The following is a 22,845-nucleotide window of genomic DNA, read 5'->3' as shown; positions in this document are numbered from 1 at the left end:
TGTGTATGTGTATTGTTTTGTGTGTCTCTCTTTGAGATTTCTGTTCATCTTAATTTCTCTAGATTCTATTAGTTGATTTTGTTGTGTATGTTTAATGTCTGTTTGTCAAGGACCATTGTCAATCAGAGTTCCCTCTGCAACCTGAAACGTGTAACATTTAATAGTAACGGAATACCATGGCATCCGTGTGAAGCTGATTTGAGTCATTTGAGTCTGTTTCCGTTGTTTCCGTGTCAAGTGTGTAATGTTGTCAGTTACTTTGTCTCTACATGTCTCTCTCTACATGTCTCTCTACATGTTGGTGTGCTTTGTAGTCTGTTTGTCTTTAGTCAGACTGTCTATCTACCTTTCCTCCTTTCAATCTTCCCATCACCTATGCTTATTTTTAATAATTGGGATCATTTTATTAAATTAAATGCATAAATGACTAATACATATGTATTTTTATTTGAAAATAAATAAATAAATAAATAATACAACAAATATTTTAACAAGTTACATCCACAGTGTGGATTTGATTGTATTTCAGTCTTAATTTCAATTGAAATGAATTAAGTAATCAAAAAACCTTTGACCTTCAGAAAATACATTTACAATAAGGTTACATTTAGGCACCATTGACTTATTGCATAAATATTTGTCTTAAACTAAATCAAAAAATGTTCTTTGGAAAAGAAAAGCTGTCAAATCATTTGCATACAGGAAAATCTGGTCATAATGGACACAGTGGATGGATGGGTAAGAGACACATTCAATACCATGTGTAGGTCCAACGGCTAATATGGGCACAATCAGAATGTGGACAAGATCAGGACAAAGGACACGTTAGCACCAGGTATAAACAGGGATTTTCTCTCTTTTTCTCTTTTTACTCTCTTTTTTTCTCTTCTCTTGGATGCCTGTTTTGGAGAGAATAGATTGTTGATTGATACAGTATGTTGCAGTGTAGTGGAACATTTTGATAATAGTTGAAACTTTGAGCTGGTGAAAGATTCTGCATATTCTAACTAAGGATCGTTTTTTTTTTACTATTATATACATTGTAGAATAATAGTGAAGACATCAAAACTATGAAATAACACATGAAATCATGTAGTAACCAAAAAAGTGTTAAACAAATCAAAATATATTTTATATTTGCGATTCTTCAAATAGCCACCCTTTGCCTTGATGACAGCTTTGCACACTCTTAGCATTCTCTCAACCAACTTCATGAGGCAGTCACCTGGAATGCATTTCGTTTAACAGGTGTGCCTTCTTAAAAGTTAATTTGTGGAATTTCTTTCCTTAATGTGTTTGAGCCAATCAGTTGTGTTGTGACAAGGTGGGTGGGTGGGGTGGGGGGAGGTTATACAGAAGATGGTATTTTACCAAATTGGCTGAGTCCATATTATGGCAAGAACAGCTCAAATAAGCAAAGATAAACAACCGTCCATCATTACTTTAAGACATGAAGGTCAGTCAATACGGAACATTTCAAGAACTTAGAAAGTTTCTTCAAGTGCAGTCGCAAAAACCTTCAAGCGCTATGATGAAACTGGCTCTCATGAGGACCGCCACAGGAAAGGAAGACCCAGAGTTACCTCTGCTGCAGAGGATAAGTTCATTAGAGTTACCAGCTTCAGACATTGCAGCCCAATAAATGCTTCACAGAGTTCAAGTAACAGACACATCTCAACATCAGCTGTTCAGAGGAGACTGCGTGAATCAAGCCTAAATTGGTCGAATTGCTGCAAAGAAACCACTACTAAAGAACACCAATAATAAGAAGAGACTTGCTTGGGCTAAGAAACACGAGCAATGGACATTAGACCGGTGGAAATCTGTCCTTTGGTCTGGAGTCCAAATGTGAGATTTTGGTTCTAACCGCCGTGTCTTTGTGAGACGCGGTGTGGGTGAAAGGATGATCTCCGCATGTGTGGTTCCCACCGTGAAGCATGGAGGAGGAGGTATGATGGTGCTTTGTTGGTGACACTGTCTGTGATTTATTTAGAATTGAAGGTACACTTAACCAGCATGGCTACCACAGCATTCTGCAGCGATACGCCATCCCATCTGGTTTGGGATTAGTGGGACTATCATTTGTTTTTCAACAGGACAATGACCCAACACACCTCCAGGCTGTGTAAGGGCTATTTTTACAAAGAAGGAGAGTGATGGAGTGCTGCATCAGATGACCTGCCCTCCACAATCCCCCGACCTAAACCCAAATGAGATGGTTTGGAATGAGTCGGACCACAGAGTGAAGGAAAAGCAGCCAACAAGTGCTCAACATATGTGACTGACCAGCTCAAATCGGTCTTCTATAGCAACTTTTGAAATAGTTTTTTTTTTTTAAACGTTGGATAAAAGTAGAGACTCAGAGCTACAAAATGGTATATCATACACTGCATTTTTGAGTAACAATGGGAAAGTAATTTTGTTTTGAACGTTGATAAACTTGTAAACTCACTTTTGAGAAAAGGGCCTTTGAAAGTTTTGGTACCTGCTGGAGAGCTCTCTTTAGTCTACACCCATTCAGCATTGCTCACACCCTCTTAAGCCTTAGCTCCACCCATCTCTTTAAGGATTCACATGTGAGGTCATGTGCTAAACAGTGAGTAGTGTAGTAAAGATTATGACTAGAAGTGGTGGTAGCCTACAATAAGGAACAATTCCAGGTAAACAGAAAGTGTCCAGATAAAAATATGTTATAAATATTAGACACACTTGTCTAAATTGATGGGTCCTGTGAAGAAATGCTATTACCCCCAGCCACATCCAGTGGTGGAAAAAGTACAAAATTGTCATACTTGAGTAAAAGTATAAATCATTTCAAATTCCTTATATTACACCAGATGGCACAATTATTATTATTATTTTTGAAATGTTTTATTGACTTATAGCTAGGGGCACAATGTACTTAAGTATCAAAAGTAAAAGTAAAAATATAAACCGTTTCAAATTCCTTAATATTAAGCAAACCAGATTTTATTGACGGATAGCCAGGGGCACACTCCAACGCTCAGACATGTTTTACAAACGAAGCATTTGTGTTTAGTGACTGCCAGATCAGAGGCAGTAGGGATGACCAGGGATGTTCTCTTGATAAGTGTGTGAATTGGACAATTTTCCTGTCAAAATGTAACGAGTACTTTTGGGTGTCAAGGAAAATGTATGGAGTAATGTATGACTGTGGTCAAGTAAAAGTTGCCAAAAATATAAATAGTAAAGTAATGTACAGATACTTAAAAAAAAATACTTATTTAGTTCTTTAAAGTATTTTTACTGAAGTACTTTACACCACTGCCCAAATGCCTTCACACCAGTATATTAGCATACTTTTTTATACTGTTACACATGCACTTATCACACAGTATTCCATACATAGGTTAAGGCCATGCAACCTGAGTTGAAACCTGAGTGAGGTGCAAATGTACAGTACATAAACAGATGCATGTGCCATATATGTATGTGATGGACACTTGATACGGTCACATGATATAGTTGTGGTATGTCACAAAATCATGTCATGACCACACATATCAATATTAATTTTATAAATCAATATTTTGCTAAATCTTGCTAAGTGGATGGTGCATAAGGTGTAAACTGTACAGCCAATTGGTTACTTGCATAGTTGCAATATCAGAAATAGATACTGTATATTTTATTTATATTGACACTATGTACAAGAACAATATCAATAACGATATCAGTGATAGATGAGGTCGTTATATACATACAATCAGGGGTAAAGTGGCTGAGCAACAGGATAAAAAAAAATTAGTAGCAGCAACGTGTGTTAGTAGAGAGTCATGTGAATAGAGGCACTGCAGATAGTTGTGATGACTGGTCTGTCCAAACCATGCATGAACAAGGGAATCTATATTCGGAGTGCCTGTTTCTGTCCTGCCCTTGACTTTGGTGCAGGGCATGTGATAGCCTCTTCGTCGCAAAACTCCCTGATCTTGTTTAAGAGACGACCATCTATGTCTAAGAGACGACCATCTATGGGAGGTAGGATGTCAGCGTTGCGCAGCAGCTGAAAACCTTGTCCCGACAGTCCGGACGCTCCTTGGCGATAACACCAGGCTCCAGAGCATCGAAGCTGTAAAGCAGGGAATAACAACAACAACAAAATCAGGAGACATTACAACATCACTTCACCTTCCAAGTTTAGATAAGAAAAACCTCATACAATGAAAATGATTTTTTACCTGAAATTCTGGCAATGCTTGATCTGTGGCAGCGGCCTGAAGTACGGAGTCAAGTGTTGTTGCCAGCCATAGCTTTCCACCAGCACCGTACCATCCTCCAGTCAAACCAGCTGTGGGATGTTGACCCCTGTCACAGTGCTGTCCTTCACAACATCAGCAATCTCAGACAGTGTTCACTCTGGTCTTTCTGAAGCGCTGCTTGATGAGGCCGAAGCACCAGTCAGGGGCAAACTTGGTGTGGCTTGTGATCAGGAAGTGAAGGTCCAGATTTTGGTGGAGCTTGTGCATGGTGACACCAGGTACAATACCAGAACACAAACTTGTTCTTGTTTTGGCCTCTGCAGTTATCACAATTCAGGTCCACATGTGTTTTCCCAACTCCGTAGTTGGTGAAGAAATGGTGCATGTAGTTGATAACTGCGCTGCTGCCTTTGCTTGCTTGGGCCAGCTTTCTTTTTGATGACTGTATGACTGGTGGATTAGAGTCAGGCGTTTTCTACTGATTGATGCTGAAAGACAAATTCCAGATACAAATATTTTAGAATTATTATACAATAGATGCGAAGTGGCATTCTGAGAACATCACTACACACAGTTCATACAGGTAATGTTAGCTACTGTAGCTAGCCATCTGCCGTCTGCTGGCTAACTTACAGCAAGCTTTAACTAGCAATACAAACCGATTGTCATAGTTAGCTTTAGTTAACCAATAAGTTCAATGTTAGCTAGTTAGCTAGCTAACAGCAACCATTAGCTGGCAATGAAAACAACTTTCTAACAACTTTATAATATCTGAATCTGTAGCTAGATTCTTACCTGTATACATGGATGAACGCTTCACGGCAGACTGCAATCCCTTTCTATAAGACATCCTGTGTTGTTTCCGTTTAGTTTGCACAGCTTATTTGGCCCGTTGTGTTCCACTGATTTCAAAACGTGTTATTTTCAGAGTGAGAGAGAGTCAGCATTGCATGGCACGATCGTCAGCCAGAAATCACAACTTTTTCCCACTGACTTTTGTTGATAGCGCCTGATAAATTCAGGGCAGCAATGCTATTGAGAGTAGTAGCAACATATTTGCAGTTCTCCATGGCTAACGTTCTATCTTTCAAAAAAAACTGCAGTAGAAAGGATTATTTACGCATTATGAGCAGCTCATTTTACAAGATGCAACACCGCAGACCAATCCAAACTCATCTCTCGGCATGTCCAGCCCACTCATTATCTCTGCCAATCATGGCTAGCGGGAAGGTTGCTGTCTTTCTCTGTGGCTAAACCAACTAGGCTCATAATTTAACCATTTTATTTGTATTTACAGATTACATAGTAGTTTGATATTAAGTTCACAACGGCATTTCTGCCCAAAAAAAGCATTTTGATAAAAAAAATTACATTCAAAAGGCTCTCCTGTGAATTCATGACTTGCGACATACGCCTAGTTTCCTAAATCGGGTCACATATGTGGGAACTCCTTCAAGAATGTTGGAAAATTATTCCAGGTGAAGCTGGTTGAGAGACTGTCAAGAGTGTGCAAAGTTGCCATCAAGTGTGGCTATTTGTTTAACACTTCTTTGGTTAATACATGATTCCATATGTGTTATTTCATAGTTTTGATGTCTTCACTAGGATTCTAAAATGTATAAAATCGTAAAAATAAAGAAAAACTCTTGAATGAGTAGGGGGTTCTAAACCTTTTGACCGGTAGTGTATGTTTTGGATGGAACACTTAACAAGGATATCCTCAATTTGAAGCCACTTCTAATAGGCAGATCTTTAAAAAAAAAAATGTTTTTATCTGTTAGATGTCAATTTCATCCCGTCCTAATTCATTGTTCTCTCAAAATATTTTTCAAATGTGAATGTATGAAAAATGAATTGCTTGTTGTTGCATTTCATAAATGCATCTAATTCTCTATGTCAAATGTCACTGTTACTCACATCTCTCCATAACAACACTGCTAATATTTTCACCCATGACAGCTTTTTACCCAATCTAATATTAGACATATATGACCTGTATAAATTGTAAATATATATATCTCCTTGGAGAGTAGGAAGAGGGTAGCTGACGCACATACAGTATGACCTAGATACAGTATGGTTAACAAGTCACTGCCAGCATAATATATGGTGTGTTTTCCCAAAACACATCCGAGGCAAGTGCTGAGCACATTGTGGCTTGTGTTATGGTGCAAGAACAGACCAATATATTTAAGTATGGGTAATACAAACCCACACCTTCTTTAACAACCTCCAGTACCTTCGGGAAGTATTCAGACCCCTTTCCTTTTTCCACATTTTGTTATGTTACAGTCTTATTCTAAAATGGATTACATAAAACATGTTCCTCATCAATCTGCACACAATACCCTATAATGACAAAGCGTAAACAGGTTTGTAGACATTTTTGCAAATGTATATATATATATATATATATATATATATATATATAAAAAAAAAACTGAAATACCTTATTTACATAAGTATTCAGACTCTTTGCTATGAGACTCGAAATTGAGCCCAGGTGCATCGTTTCCATTGATCATCCTTGAGATGTTTCTACAACTTGATTGGAGTCCATCTGTGGAAAATTCAACTGATTGGACATGATTTGGAAAGGCACACACCTGTCTATAGAAGGTCCCACAGTTGACAGTGCATGTCAGAGCAAAAACCAAATCGTCCGTAGAGCTCTGAGACATGATTGTGTCGAGACACAGATTTGGGGAAGGGTACCAAAAACTTTCTGCAGCATTGAAGGTCCCCAAGAACACAGTGGCCTCCATCATTCTTAAATGGAAGAAGTTTGGAATCACCAGGACTCTTCCAAGAGCTTGCCGCCTAGGCCAAACTGAGCAATCGGGGGAGAAGGGCCTTGGCCAAGAATCCGATGGTCACTCTGACAGAGCTCCAGAGTCCCTCTGAATGTCCTTGAGTGGCCCAGCCAGAATGCGGTATTGAACCCCATCAAACATCTCTGGAGAGATCTGAAAATAGCTGTGCAGTGACATTCCCAATCTGACTTGACAGAGCTTGAGAGGATCTGCAGAGAAGAATGGGAGAAACTCCCCAAATACAGGTGTGCCAAGCTTGTAGCATCATACCCAAGAAGACTCGAGGCTGTAATTGCTGCCAAAGGTGCTTCAACAAAGTACTGAGTAAAGGGTCTGAATACTTATGTAAATTTGATTTTTTTTTTGGGGGGGGGGGGGTGTTATATGTGTTATACATTTGAACATTTTTATTTTATCGTTATGGGGTATTGAGTGTAGATTGATGAGGGGAAAAAACAGTTTTATCACTTTTAGAATATGGCTGTAACTTAACAAAATATGGATAAAGTCAAGGGGTCTGAATAATTTTCGAACGCACTGTATTATCTCATGTAAGTATAATATACAATACGAGAAGCACAACGTAGTATAGACTTGCCAAGGAAAACCTTATTTTGGGGTAAAACTCTGGTCTGAATATTTGTACTGTTTCTCTGTTCTTCATGTTCCCTCCATCGACCTCTCCCTCTGTGATTAACATTCATTCTCCATCCCATTCCCAGGCCGCCAGTGCAGTGCAAGTGTAACTAAAGTCTGACTGTAGGTAGGTACTTCCCCTTTCATGTAGTGCCAATTAAGTTTGGCTTTAGGTCCGTATTAAAGTCAAAGTGAAACAAAGTAGATTAAGTCCCCTGATATGGTTTATTTACATGTACTGTACATTTATTGTTTTATAGTGTAGCTAATCTCATGACAGTAACTCCCTTAAGTGTACTGTAAGTCTGGCTGTAAGTAGGTATAAACGTTTTTATCGTAGCAAAGACGTTTTATGCTTTTAGCTTTTGGGTGCATCCTGGGTCCATTTAAATCACCATACAATGCCTGACATTAGGTACGTCTTTCCACGTCCGTTTACCAAACTTCTAACTCGAGTCAAACTGTCAAGGAAAGATGTGTGTTCCTTGTGTTGTCCATGTGAGTCTCCATCTTTCATACTGCTAGTGTTACCAGATTCAATGTAAAGAAAGCTACTGTGGACGTTCAGTTATTTTTTTTAAAAAAAGCAAAGGTTTTGCTTAATGGGGCTTGATCTGTTTCCTCAGAAGATTCGTTGATAAGATGTGGATTAAATTAGTGTTTTCATGTAGCTTTGATCAGTTTAGTTTTGGATCACATGAACCGTTTGTGTGAGCCTCTCTCTCTTTTTTCTTTTTTTTGGTTGTCTCTCTCCGTCTCCAAGTATGGCATGCTGCATGTTGATTTCCAGGAATAGCACTAGGAGACAATCCCCAGCATACATGCTACTGGTGTGTCTCGCTATAATAACTCTCTCTCCAGCCCTACACTTCCACAGTAGCAAACATAGAATATCACCGTCTAATGCGTGCACCTACAGTATATTTGTCATCATTAGTATACGTACACTGGTAAAAAAATTAAATGGCCAATCATTTCAGCATTTAAAGGAACTCGATGTTGGCAAACAATATTGGTTGCAATTAATCCAGTCCAGGACTGTATCGATTCAAATTCATCACATGAGAAAATGTTTAGACTGGAATGTTGTAAGCTATCGACTGGCTGTAGACCCATTTGAACCTTTGCCATTGTGAGGTTCTTTACATAAGTTATTCATTTGTACTTTTAGAATGTGATATAACAGTTCAGTGTGGGATATAATGGTTTCGGGAACACACTCGCAGCCAACACATGCACATGTCGGAACATAAGGGAAGGTCAAAGTTCAACGCGCTACACAATCTACACAGTTCGGATAAGTTGATCGTCCATCTGAGCTTTGGAGTGTGAGCGGGACATTAAAAAAAGGTCAGCTATGGATGGAGCAACAACAGTCCCCTTTACAGCACCCTGCCACTGTTCAAGACATGGTTGTGTGTGTAGCACTGGAGAAGCCCAGTGATAATGTCCTCATCAATATTTCACTGAGTTGCCTTCCCACTAATGTGCCTCAGCCAGCTAGAATTTTTAAAAAAGGAATGTTTTTATTTATGGACTAGTGATGTTTAATGTAGAGTGGTCTAGTTGGTCACTGTGGACTGTGACGTTGCCATAGTGAAGTGTTTTTTTTCCCAATGCAGCAAGGAGGCAGAAAGAGCCTCATGCCAAGGGGTATTCTTTGTTGTCTATCTTTGGAGTGAAGACCCATGATTGTTGGAGTTCTACACTTGTACAGACAATGACTCTCTAATGAGACTATGCCCGATGCCGCCATTAGAGGAGATTAGCTAGCTTTTACACAATTGGCTGGACTGCCACATACTGTAAAAATAATAGCTTGATCACCCAGTGGTGCTCTAATGGTTCAAATCACAGATTGACACCTGCAGACCACACAGCTTCACCCGCTATGGATCAGTTAGGCATATTGTTAGAGTAGTGTTAACACCACTACCAATGGGGTTTTATATGTCACCTGACTCAACAGCACTCTTTAGCACACCACTGTGTAGTGTCTACTCTCTTTCTGCTCTCTACGGGGGGCGCTCAATGTCTGCATGCCTTGCCCAGTGATATCGACTGAAAGTACAGAGGGAAAAGCTATATGTTTTGTGGTGCTTTACACAGAAACCTTCACGCAGAGTTTGATATAAAAGCAGAAATTCAGTGAGAATACCAGCGGCCATTGTAGTACAATAGATTTGGCTTGGTTTCAATTTAGCAGCGCTCTGTGTTTTAACATACAGGAGTAGAGCACTGATTTACCAAATGTTGCTTTTCCCCCTATAAACAATTCTCTGTTGCAGGATGTGGTTCCCAGGAAAGAGGAAGTGAGTTTGAATGTGGGGGGAAATGTGTTCTGATGTTGGCCATGTGAAGTTGTCAGGACTCCAAAGGGAGTCTTGAGAAATGGCCTGTTTGTAACCACGTGTCCATGAGTCTTGGCTCGTATCACTCTCACGTTAGTCGGGTAAATTGATACATGTATGACTCAGGATGAGACACCATTTTGTGGGAACAATTTTAAAAAAAAAATACTATTTTACGTCCCTGACAACTTCATTTGGTCGACCGTTTTGGTCAGTGAAACCTGAGCTTTGTGTATTTGCTGTATTTGCTGCTGTGTCTTGGTCTGAAAATAACTGCTTTGCCTTTGACCAAATGGTTGTCTAAAACACCTGAACATAGGAACCTGGTCGGAGCTGTTGTCTTATTAGGCTATGTTGGGTGCTTTATTCAACTGGTCTGAAGGTTTGAATGTTCTAATCCTAAATACCTATTTAATCAGAACTTTTTTTCTTTTCTCTATTGAAAAGAATAATGAATTGACATAAATCATAACTCGCATTTTCTTGTTCTGTCCCGTCCTGTCTTGTCTCTATGTCTGTCCTCGTCTGTCTTATGTATGTCTCCTAACGTTTTGATATGATTTACTCACAATTTGATTTATTCTCATTTGATTACTTTCTATCGTGTACTGTTACTAACCTCTATTTTACCTCTATATGCTAACACTCTCAATATATTTTTCAATTATATGCATCCTTCATTCTACACCCAAATAACCATCACTATGTATGTTTCCCATGTCCACCTTGTCATCACATGTATAAACATTTAAACTTTTTAATTTTTTTTTTAAACTTGCGTTTAATTTAATCCTAAATAACAAATCCAACAACTAAACAAAATAATTATTGTAAACTATTTCCTTTCATTCAATGTTCTCCTCTAAAGCAACTGGCTATGAGAAATCTCACAGCCTGAACAGCATATCAGGAATGGCTGGGTCAACCTTGCGTCTCACTCCAATTACTAGCCCGCCCTTTGAAATCTATGAGGCCCCAGGACCATTGCGCCGCTGCCGTTCCCCCATCCCCTCCATTTTGTAGCAGAAAGGAGATTCAGGACAAACAAAATGATGGATTGGCTATAAGGACAGAATGCATTCATGCTGCCACTAGGGTTGTGTACAATGCAAAACAAATAGCAATAACGATAATGATTTTGAACGTAGAAAGATTCTGACCACTTGTCTCGTCAAAACATGGTTTAAGATGCATGCGTCAGGTTAAGATTTAGTGGTAATGTTTTATTTTTACAGCCCAGTTTAAGCTGGTATTTACCTGGTATTTACATGGTATTAAGTTAACTAAGAAACTATGTGGCAGCAAAGGTTATTTTCAGTGAAGAGGCGACTCCGGGATGTTGGCAGAGTTGCAAAGAAAAAGCCATATCTCAGACTGGCCAATAAAAAGAAAAGATTTAGATGGGCAAAAGACACTGGAAAGAGGAATTCTGTCTAGAAGGCCAGCATCCCGTCCCCTCTTCATTGTTGATGTTGAGGCTGGTGTTTTGCGGGTACTATTTAACGAAGCTGCCAGTTGAGGACTTGTGAGGCGTCTGTTTCTCAAACTACAGTTACATATTCAATTGCAGAATATGTGTGTAGATTAACATACTGCCATTTTTGTGCTTTCTTGACCAAACAACCGAAGCTAATTCTGTCCAGAAAAAAAGTGAAGAAATTAAACGTCTACAATTCATGTAGCCAAAGGGCAATTTTTTTTTTTTGTAGATATGGTCAATCTTAAGTAGATTTCTACTTAATTTGTCACATGTAAATATCAATATACGTATGTATAGACACCTTTTTTTGGTATTCATCACATGCTCCTTAAAAAAATATATATATATATATAAATATAGGCTCAAAATAAAGAACTATACATTTAATAATCACAAGGCACTTTCAGTTAATAGTTTCTAACACATTTAAAGGGATACTTCAGGACGTTGGCAATGAGGCCCTTTATCTACTTCCCCAGAGTTAGATGAACTCCTGGACACCATTTTTATGTTTCCAGAGGAGCTTGGTGGGAGGAGCTACAGGAGGAAGGGCTCATTGTAATGGCTGGAATGGAATACATCAAATTGTATCAAACACATCAACCTTACGGAAACCACATGTTTGACTCTCTGTTCCATTCATTCCATTTCAGCCATTACAATGAGCCCATCCTCCCTATAGCTCCTCCCACCAAGCTCCTCTGGTGTCCAATAATGAAGGACGTCAGAGGTAGTTATTCGAGCCAATGCTAAGTAGCGTTAGCGCAATGACTGGAGTTCAGCTGACTATGGGGGAATTAGATAAAGGGCATCATTGCCAAAATCCCAAAGACTTAGAGTAACCCTTTGAGCGACGTCAAAATAACACTCTCATAGCGAAACGATCCAACTGCAACTTAAGTCCTGTCCTAGCAGGTCACGAAAGATTATGACAATAACTATCGACAATTGTCACGGCTAAGACGAAATGTTGAATTAATATTTGAACATCACACTCGATGGTTAAGACACTGGTGTTTGTTATACACTGTCATGAACTGTTGTGTAAAGGTCGTTGCTTCTACTGTAGTTTTGCTTCTACTGTAATGTTGCTTCTACTGTAGTGTTGAGTAAAATAGTTGATATAAGTAGTTAGAATAAGAAGATGCATCCATGTTAGTGAGTGATAGGAAGGGCGGGTGAATGGAGAGAATGGAAATAAGTAAATATATAGTACTAGAATATTCAAATATTTGTCAAAATACTGTGAATTATACAAAATGATGTATAAAATAAGCCGTATTGACTAGTATACTGTATGTATTAGGTATCACTAATGGAAACACTTTACCAACGTGTATTATTACTTTACAAGTTGCATGTGCAGATTATACATAAACACACACCACTTTACAATACATGAAAGATATATATTATCGTAAAAAGCATAACAGGGACATAACTATTTGACATTTATTCCAACCCACTGAAGGCTCAACCATCAGGATCAATATTTCTAACAGTAGGATGTTTAGTTTTTTATAAATATCTGTTTCACCTTTTACTTTTGATAATCATTTTGTACTTTTTCACTATCATTTCGTCTTGCTTCTTGAAAATCTAAAAAAGAAAGAAAAGAAAAGGAATAGAAAAATTCTATGAAACAATTTATTCCACCTCTCAAAAGTCATTAAATAGAGGGGATGAGACTGGTCCTCAAATGGGATGCAGTGAAGAAGAACAATCTAGCTAGAATACAGTCAATATATATTTTTTATGATCTTTATTAAGTACAACAGATTGTCTTCAATTTCCACAACCAGTCTTCCCTCTTGGATTGCCATCTTCGTATATAATAATGAATAGATATGAACATGTCATATGAAAAGAGAATCACTCATGCTCATATATGCAATAGTACATGCAATATAACATTAATGCGGGAAACATACTGTGCACATACACGTAATTATGCAAATCTATTTTTAATCTTCAAAGAGTGCACAATAGGCCATCTACCTATCTAATTGGGGCGGCAGGTAGCCTAGTCGTTAGAGCGTCGGGCCATTTACTGAAAGGTTGCTAGATCGAATCCCCGAGCTGACAAGGTAAAAAAAACTCTGTCGTTCTGCCCCTGAACAAGGCAGTTAACCCACTGTTCCTAGGCCGTCATTGTAAATAATCATTTGTTCTTAACTGACTTGCCTGGTTAAATAAAAAACTGTTCACAATCTAAATGTACTTACTGTATAAGAATGACATGAGCCATTTGTCTTGTTCAAGTTGGTCTTGTCTTGATGGTCTTCTAGATTTTGATGTTGTTGTAGATGTTCTTTTTTTATTTTTTACGCTGAGATCATTTTGTATTTCTTGTATTGGTTGTAAGAAATTGCTTTTCTGTACCCGTCCATATTTAAACAAATATTTGTCCTCAAAAGGTCTCACCACTACCTTCAGATCCATATCATCGTAAGTACCTACATTCCATAACATAACACAAAGGAAATATGACAGACAAATTTGTGAAAAGCAGAAAGAGAAAAAAAAAAAACGAAAAAGCCGAATCCCAACTTGAGATCTGCGCATGTCACTCGAGTTCTCACACTAATTTCCTATTTGCTATCAACGCATGGTTTACGTGATAGCGCAAGTTGTGCACGCAGATCGCATGTTTGGAATTGGCCCTATGGGATTCAATCAAGATTTGAATCTTGACTGAGCCATATTCTGCCTATCAGTACATCCTGCCTACCAGTACTTACTGTATTACGGACCTACATATATTATTGACCGACAGTCAAAGTTGTCGTAGTCTGCCCTCACTACTCTTTGTCTAGCAGCTTATTGTATGACTCTGAAAAGCATTTGTTTTTTCAGGGAAATCCAAGAGCTTCCCTACATATGAGTTTCCGGAATCCTGATGTAAGGCCATATCCCAATTTGAGATATGCATGTGCCTTTTTTTAAGCAAAGCCTCCATCGATGTCAGTGATTGATGTAAGTTAACGTTTGCATTGCACATGCACATCTTAGGTTAGGATGTGTCCATATTTCTGCACACCTGCACATTGTCTTTAGAGGAAAACATGTAGAATATGTATCATTACTACAGCAGGTGCTATTCAAATAACAGTTGAATGCAATTGCTGTGCTAATTTGAAGGAAACACAGCTGTTATGTAAATGAAGCAATTAAAGAAAATGCCCACCCATTTCTCTTCATTGGAATGTTTTCGTTCTACGATGACTGATTGTCTATAGTTTACAAACTTTTTTTTTGTTGTCATTTGCATAGTCACATAGTTCGATTTACTCCAATTTGCATTCTCCATTTGTAAACATACCACCTGTTCATAATTGTACCTGAAATATAAGAATGTATAAACTTTGTCTCTGTAGAGAATGAAGGCTGGTATCATATTGCTGTGCTCAATACAACACACTTAGAACAGACCGACAAAATGTTGAAAGGGCCTCTATGAGGCTTCTTTCTATAGGCTGCAATGTCAATCTAGGAACACATACAAGCTAGCTAGATTTACCTAGCTACACCTGCAAAGCAATGCTTGTCAATTAAATGGTGAATATTGAATAAGCACATAACTGTATCTACACATGTGAATATATATTAAAGTCACCTGAAATTCATTTTTCGATGACTTTGTCTGTGGGGAAGAGGAAAGCTTGGATGTGATTGCCAAATTGGATTTAGCCTGATCCAGATGGTTATTTTAATAGTTTATTACTAATGCTACAAACACCGTGTGTCTGTGAATATGCAAAGAGGGGAATTGTACAACATTCTCAGTTTCATTTCCATAACTGTTCATCATTATGTCGTATTTAAACTGTCATGTTTATGTCATGTTTATGTGGGCTATTTGAATTCATGTGTAAAAAAAAAGCAACATATGCAACTCAGCTGAAATGATCTTAAACATTCAGTAAAATAGTTTACTTATGCTGGATGTATGCTATACATGGTCATATCTGCTTCTTTATGTACAGTTGAAGTCTGAAGTTTACATACACTTAGGTTGGAGTCCTTAAAACCTGTTTTTCAACCACTCAACAAATTTCTTGTTAACAAACTATAGTTTTGGCAAGTCGGTTAGGACATCTACTTTGTGCATGACACAAGTAATTTTTCCAACAATTGTTTACAGACAGATTATTTCACTTATAATTCACTGTATCACAATTCCAGTGGGTCAGAAGTTTACATACACTAAGTTGACTGTGCCTTTAAATAGCTTGGAAAATGATGTTATGGCTTTAGAAGCTTCTGGTAGGCTAATTGACATCATTTGAGTCAATTGGAGGTGTACCTGTGGATGTATTTCAAGGCTGACCTTCAAACTCAGTGCTTGAATTGTTTGACATCATGGGAAAATCAAAAGAAATCAGCCAAGACCTCGGGAAAAAAATTGTAGACCTCCACAAGTCTGGTTCATCATTTGGAGCAATTTTCAAACGCCTGAAGGTACCACGTTCATCTCTACAAACAATACTACGCAAGTACAAACACCATGGGACCATGCTGCCATCATACCGCTCAGGAAGGAGACTCGTTCTGTTTCCTAGAGATGAACGTACTTTGGTGCGAAAAGTGCAAATCAATCCCAGAACAACAGAGAAGGACCTTGTGAAGATGCTGGAGGAAACAGGTATTAAAGTATCTATATCCACAGTAAAACGAGTCCTATAGTGACATAACCTGAAAGGCTGCTCAGCAAGGAAGAAACCACTGCTCCAAAACCTCCATAAAAAAGCCAGACTACGGTTTGCAACTGCACATGGGGACAAAGATTGTACTTTTGGAGCAATATCCTCTGGCCTGATGAAACAAAAATAGAACTGTGTGGCCATAATGACCATTGTTATGTTTGGAGGAAAAAGGGGGGGACTTGCAAGCCCGAAGAACACCATCCCAACCGTGAAGCACAGGGGTGGCAGAATCATGTTGTGGGGGTGGCAGAATCATGTTGTGGGAGTGGCAGCATCATGTTGTGGTAGTGATTTGCTGCAGGAGGGACTGGTGCACTTCACAAAATAGATAATGAGGAAGGAAAATTACGTGGATATATTGAAGCAACATCTGAAGACATCAGTCAGGAAGTTAAAGCTTGGTCGCAAATGGGTCTTCCAAATGGTCAATGACTCCCAAGCATACTTCCAAAGTTGTGGCAAAATAGCTTAAGCACAACAAAGTCAAGGTATTGGAGTGGCCATCACAAAGCCCTGACCTCAATCTATAGAAAAATGTGGGCAGAACTGAAAAAGCTTGTGCGAGCAAGGAGGCCTACAAAGCTGATTCTGTTACACCAGCTCTGTAAGGAGGAATGGGCCAAAATTCACCCAACTTATAGTGTGAAGCTTGTGGAAGGCTACCCAAAACGTTTGACCCAAGTTAAAAAATGTAAAGACAATGCTACCAAATACTAATTGAGTGTATGTAAACTTCTGACCCACTGGGAATGTGATGATAGAAATAAAAGATGAAAGAAATCATTCTCTCTACTATTATTCTGACATTTCACATTCTTAAAATAGAGTGGTGATCCTAACTGACCTAAGACAGGGAATTGTTACTAGGATTAAAATGTCAGGAATTGTGAAAAACTGAGTTTAAATATATTTGGCTAAGGTGTAAGTAAACTTCAGACTTCAACTGTACATAGGAATGTAATATTTGAGAACTATACACACTTTGACATAAGGTATGGTCAGTGGTGAAAGACATGTACGGTAAAGGTAAATAATACACTGAACAAAAATATAAACGCAACATGTAAAGTGTTGGTCCCATGTTTCATGAGCTGAAATAAAAGATCCCTGAAATGTTCCATATGCACAAAAAGCTTATTTCTCTCAGATGTTGTGCACAAATTTGTTTCCATTCCTGTTAGTGAGCATTTGATCCTTTGTCAAGATAATCCTGCCAGCTGATTAAATAGCATGATCATTACACAGGTGCACCTTGAGCAGGGGACAATAAAAGGCCACTCTAAAATGTGCAGTTTTGTCAGGCAATACAATGCCACAGATGTTTCGAGTTTTGAGGGAGCATGCAATTGGCATGAATGTCCACCAAAGCTGTTTCCAGAGAATTTAATGTTAATTCTCTGCCATAAGCTGCCTCCAACATCGTTTTAGAAAATTATTTCCAACCGGCCTCACAACCGCAGACCACGTGTAACCATGCCAGACCTCCACATCCAGCTTCTTCACCTGCAAGATCCTCAGAGGGGACAGGGTGCTGAGTAGTATTTCTGTCTGTAATAAAGCCCTTTTGTGGGAAAAAACTAATTCTGATTGGCTGGGCCTGACTCCCAAGTGGGTGTGCCTGGCTCCCAAGTGGGTTGGCCTATGTCCTCCCAAGCCCACCCATGGCTGCGCCCCTGCCCAGTCATGTAAAACCCATATATTAGGGCCTAATGAATTTATTTAAGTTGACTGATTTCCTTAAATGAACTGTATCCCAGCAAAATCTTTTAAATTGTTGCATGTTGTATTTATATGTTTTGTTCAGTATATAAAGTTCCCATGTTTTTTGAGGGAGCTCCCCTTTGATGGTAACATGTTACCTTTATAGCAGGGTAGTTCTTGAATTGCGGTGGCATTTGGGCATGGCATTTTGGATTATTATTATTTTTTTTAAATGTATTTGGGTATTTCCCATTCTAAATCAACTACTATGGCAGCTTAATGACCACAACTATTTTTACCATTATGAATACATTGTGCCAGCAACAGGAGTAGTAAAACCAATGATGTTGATTGATTGATTGATTGATTAACACCAATTACACATTTTAGATAATTTAGGATGTTCTTAAATGAAAGCCACATATGCTAAAATATAAGGTCAGTAACCCTTTACATTTTTTTAACTGAAGTGATTTGATCAATAATTTTGTTCACAATGTAATTTCCCTTTATTTTAATTGAGTAACACAAATTACACTTTTTACACCAAATTATCAATGGAATCCTAAAATATATGACACTAAATCACACTGTGATTAGCTAGTCATTTTCTTCGACAGAGACCCTCCTGCAATAACAGTTTGCCACTGGAGGAAATGCTCAAGGTCCTTGTATATCTTTAAAATTACAGATTTTCAAGGGCAGTAACACTAATTCCATAGCATTTTTGGAAACACACACAAAATAGGGATTTAATAGGCTTTGATTTTCTATCTATACAATATCTTAAATACTTTTGTTTGCTTTCTAGCATTCAAAACAATAGATAGATATCGCTGAATCACAAAAACATGTTACTACAACTTTACAACTTTAAACATGTTACTACAATCCACTGCTTGGATAAGCCATTTTTCTTGACACAAGTACTTTAACAATGCATAAACATAACAGTATGAAGGACTCGCATTATGTTTTATCATTGATAATCAGTTCAATTTGAACAAAAACATGTATGATGTGTTCCTATTTGTAATTTGAAAGTGTTTTTCATGTTTGAAATAGCAAGAGACTTAATTGCCACCGCAATTCAAGAATGACCCAGCAAGTTTTTCAATCCCTATAAAAATAGATATGGTGATAAAGGGCATCCTTGTCTTACACCTCTAGATGATGTACTATTTTCAAAAAATATATAATTTATTGACTTGATTATATACTTAATGATTATCTCTTTTAGTTTTGGGCTCATTTCTTCGCTCACTAAAATTCCAATCAGCTTTTCGCTTATGAATTTCAGGATATATAAACACTTACAGTAGATGATTTATGAGTTGACATGCCTCCTCAAACTGTGCTGTTATGTTTGAAACCTGCTAGTAGTTCATAAAAAATGCAGGAGCCAACAGACCCAATAGAATAATCATACATTGTGAATGTAGCAGCGTGTTGAATTAGTAAAAAGGATGACATCATTCAGTTTTATGAATATAAACTAAACAAAAATAACATCAATGAATAGCAGGATATTTATGTGGATACTTGCACGTTTTCATGGAGAAAACTTTAACCAGCTATTTTTCAGTGGACATTGACAGATGAAGAGAGATGGAATGAAGATCAGTTTGAGAAGAGACATTCTAAGAGTGAGAGAATGTTGTGCAATTTGTGGTGAGACTACATAAGAATTTCTTAACACATCCATATGCAATGCATTATGCTCTTATGAGAAACACAAACATATTTGCAATAACAGGTAATGCCACAACATTACCAGTTGCTACCACACATGTATTTATACTTACTTTATTCATGTTAATTTATTAGATTCCCAAGGTATTATGCAGGGCTTATAAAGATGATATGAAGTTCTAATGTAGTGTTGAGTCTACTCTGATGTACAGTGCCTGTCCTGTTGACATACGATTGTGTTAGTGTTGTTTTCTTCATTAATATGATATGTGTATGTCTGTCTGTCTTGTCTGTGTCTGTCTTGAAAGTGTTGTGCCATTTGTGTCTCACACAAACACACACACACACACATACAGTTCAAACAAACACATACAATTCTACAATACCCCTCACACACACACACTAACACACACAAGATGTCATGTTGGTCAAGTATTTTTTTTGCAACAAAAAAAAAGGTATTATAATGCAAAGTGAAGATTGAATGTGTGTACAATAGTTTGACTGGAGAGTGGATTGGTTGGTTGGTTGGGCGATGGTGTCATTGGATGTAACGTGTGACTGCAAATAAATCTGTCACCTGTAGTTTCAGGTGAAGGTACATCGTTAATGTAGAGAAATGCCCCCAAATGCATGTAAAATGATGTCTATAGAATTGTAATTTATAGTACAAGTTCAAAATATGTCCATTTTACTCTCACATGCACAGTAAACCTGCAGCATCCAGGTAAAGCAGATCCCACATCATTTCATATTGTCAATTATGTATAAGTTACATTTAATATGACCTAGGAATATATGTAATACTATGTTGATATACATTTAGGTAAATGAGTAACAGTTGGGGGGCCTTATTTGTCCTTTTATACTCAGAAATACATTGATAAACTACTGTATTGGTAGCATGCTAATTTCTAATGCTACGACTGCCAAATGTAAAACCTTTCTTCATTGTAATCCTATTCAATCTTAAAGTGTACAAAATTAACAGCTGTTTATTCTTGTCTTTGCAGTGTTAAGTTTCTAGCAATTTCTCTGATGAAGACATACTGAGTCAGTTAATCAGAAATGAGCGGAGGGAGCCACTTTAACCAAGACGTGTGACACGGATGGACAGTTAAAAGGCATATCTTTGGCGTGACGAGAGAGAGAGAGAGAGACCAGAGGGAGATCAAGATAAACATGAGGTTGGATCTTTACGTTGTTACCAAAGCAGCCTCTTGGAAACTCCGGCCACACTTTTGAAGACTGTCTGACAGATCACAATGACGACTGACTGAGCATTGCACTGACACACTCAGAGAGAAAAGGACTCCTACTGCAACATTCCAGAAGACATTATATTGTGACGCTCAACCATCTCACAGTACAGTGACCAATAACCGACTGCAGTGCTGATCTACTGAGAAACTTAGAGAGTCAATTATTTATCACTCACCTATAAACGAGCGACCAGGTCTAACTAACTATGTAGCATCTCTGCTAACACTGTAGCATTTGTTAGCTGGGAAAATAACGTCATGACCTTATCCATTGACAGTTTTGAACAGAGTGATGCGGAAAGACGCACTAAATGAAAACTTTACACGCCGTTTTCCTCTTGTGTTATTTCCTTTTACAAGAAACTATTGTACATGAGAGACAAAGACAAGTTGCCCTCGAACTATTCTTTAAAAAAAAAAAAAAAAATGTGTGACAGCAACTGAACCAGTTGCAGGTTAAATGAATCTGAGAACTGAATTTGGACGTTTGATAATATATCTGTTCTCCCACCTCATGGAGGAGTTCATGACTTGTAGAAGTTAAGCCTTTACGTCCCCCATTAATTTCCATCCAATCTGGAAAGACGATGCCAGGCCCTCAACATAGTGTACTACGTACATATGATATAAGTACTACGTACATATGATATAAGTACTACGTACATATGATAGAAGTACTACGTACATATGATAGAAGTACATAGATGACCATACCAAAATGGATGTAGCATCAACAGAGGACCAATTAGTACTATATTCCCCCCCCCCCTGCAAAATAATTATTGGTGAACAAGACTCTCTCTGTCTCTCACGTACTGACTTTGAAATCCACGTGGCATACTGTACCAAAGGTCCTATGCATGCACTTGCTGTATGACTTGCCTATAAAGTAACAACAGTACGGGCTGCTATGGGATGAACATTCCATATATCTAGTGCAAAGCTTTGAACTGCCCTTGACACCTTCATTATCGCCTCGCTTTGGTACAAACGTGCAAACTGGAAATGCCACTCGTGTGTGTGTATATAACAGAGGTAATTCCTGAGTATATTTTAAAACATATTTAATTGAATTATATTTATTACAATTACATTCCTCTTGAACAAAAAAAAAAAAGACTTCATGAACGTATGAGTATGACAGACACTGGTATCGGTTTACTATAAATTGACTAACTTACCTGCTGCTCAAATCAATCATGAGTAGAGCACAGACTGACTAAAGGTCAAGTCCCATGCACAGACCTGCCAACAGGAGGAACAAGGTTCTAACTTAAATACAGCACAGAGGAGGCCTCCATAATAAGGATACCTTGAAGTCACATCAAAGTGTATTCGGTGGGGGAAAAAGTTCTCTGCTGTGGTTTTTACAAACATGCACATAATACTATTATTATTATATCAGATGCATATATACTGCCAATGAGGAAAATACGTACCCTTATGCTTATACTGCCCCCCCCCCCTCCCCAGACGCATATACTTCCCTCATCTCTCTCTTGTTTCCCTTGCTGCCAAGCAATGACCAATGACTGCTTCAGGGTTAAGTCAAGCCTCCAACAAGATAGCGATGCCCTCCAAATGAGACCATTAATAAAGTAAAACGGAGGAGAAATGGACCAAGGAAGTAAAAAGGGGGGGACGTGTACAAAGAGAACAAATCTATATTTTGATAAACAAATCAGCTATCCATGGCTTCAGACGGAGAAGGAGCACCAACTGAAAACAGGGTCAAAAATGCCATTGGGAAAAGCAGTTGCAAACGTCTGTGAATATCATGAAAACCTATATCGGAACTGGTTTGGCAAAAAAAGAAAGAGAAAAGTAGAGGAATAATAACATATGAGAATGACGTTTTTGGAAGGTTGGTGTGGTGGTTTGACATGAGCGACTGTGTTACAACAATAAAGAGAATAATGGAGAGAGTCACATGAGTGAGAGAAAGCTATGGGGACGGCCCGGAGTGGGTGGGGCCCGGAGTGGG

At 38.2% G+C, this 22,845-nt stretch overlaps 1 protein-coding gene across 3 annotated transcripts in view; it reads left to right on the top strand.

The window, feature by feature from the left end:
• Window positions 1-21,980, top strand: part of kcnc3b (potassium voltage-gated channel subfamily C member 3b) — a 73,552-nt gene extending 51,572 nt beyond the window's left edge. Inside the window, exon 5 of one of the 3 annotated variants that reach the window (XM_090202303.1) lies at window positions 20,613-21,980. In XM_090202303.1, coding sequence (XP_090058429.1) covers window positions 20,613-20,626 — 14 coding nt within the window. In that variant the 3' untranslated portion in view covers window positions 20,627-21,980. Of the gene's footprint in view, window positions 1-10,888; window positions 13,711-20,612 lie in introns of those variants that run through there. The other 2 variants (XM_090202302.1, XM_021565255.3) reach the window with 2 other exon arrangements.
• Window positions 21,981-22,845: the final 865 nt, after the last annotated feature.

The sequence above is a fragment of the Oncorhynchus mykiss genome, chromosome 16, assembly GCF_057628025.1.
Source record: "Oncorhynchus mykiss isolate SJ-2025 chromosome 16, ASM5762802v1, whole genome shotgun sequence".
Taxonomy (NCBI): Eukaryota; Metazoa; Chordata; class Actinopteri; order Salmoniformes; family Salmonidae; genus Oncorhynchus; species Oncorhynchus mykiss.
This window is presented reverse-complemented; position numbering and strand designations above follow the sequence as displayed.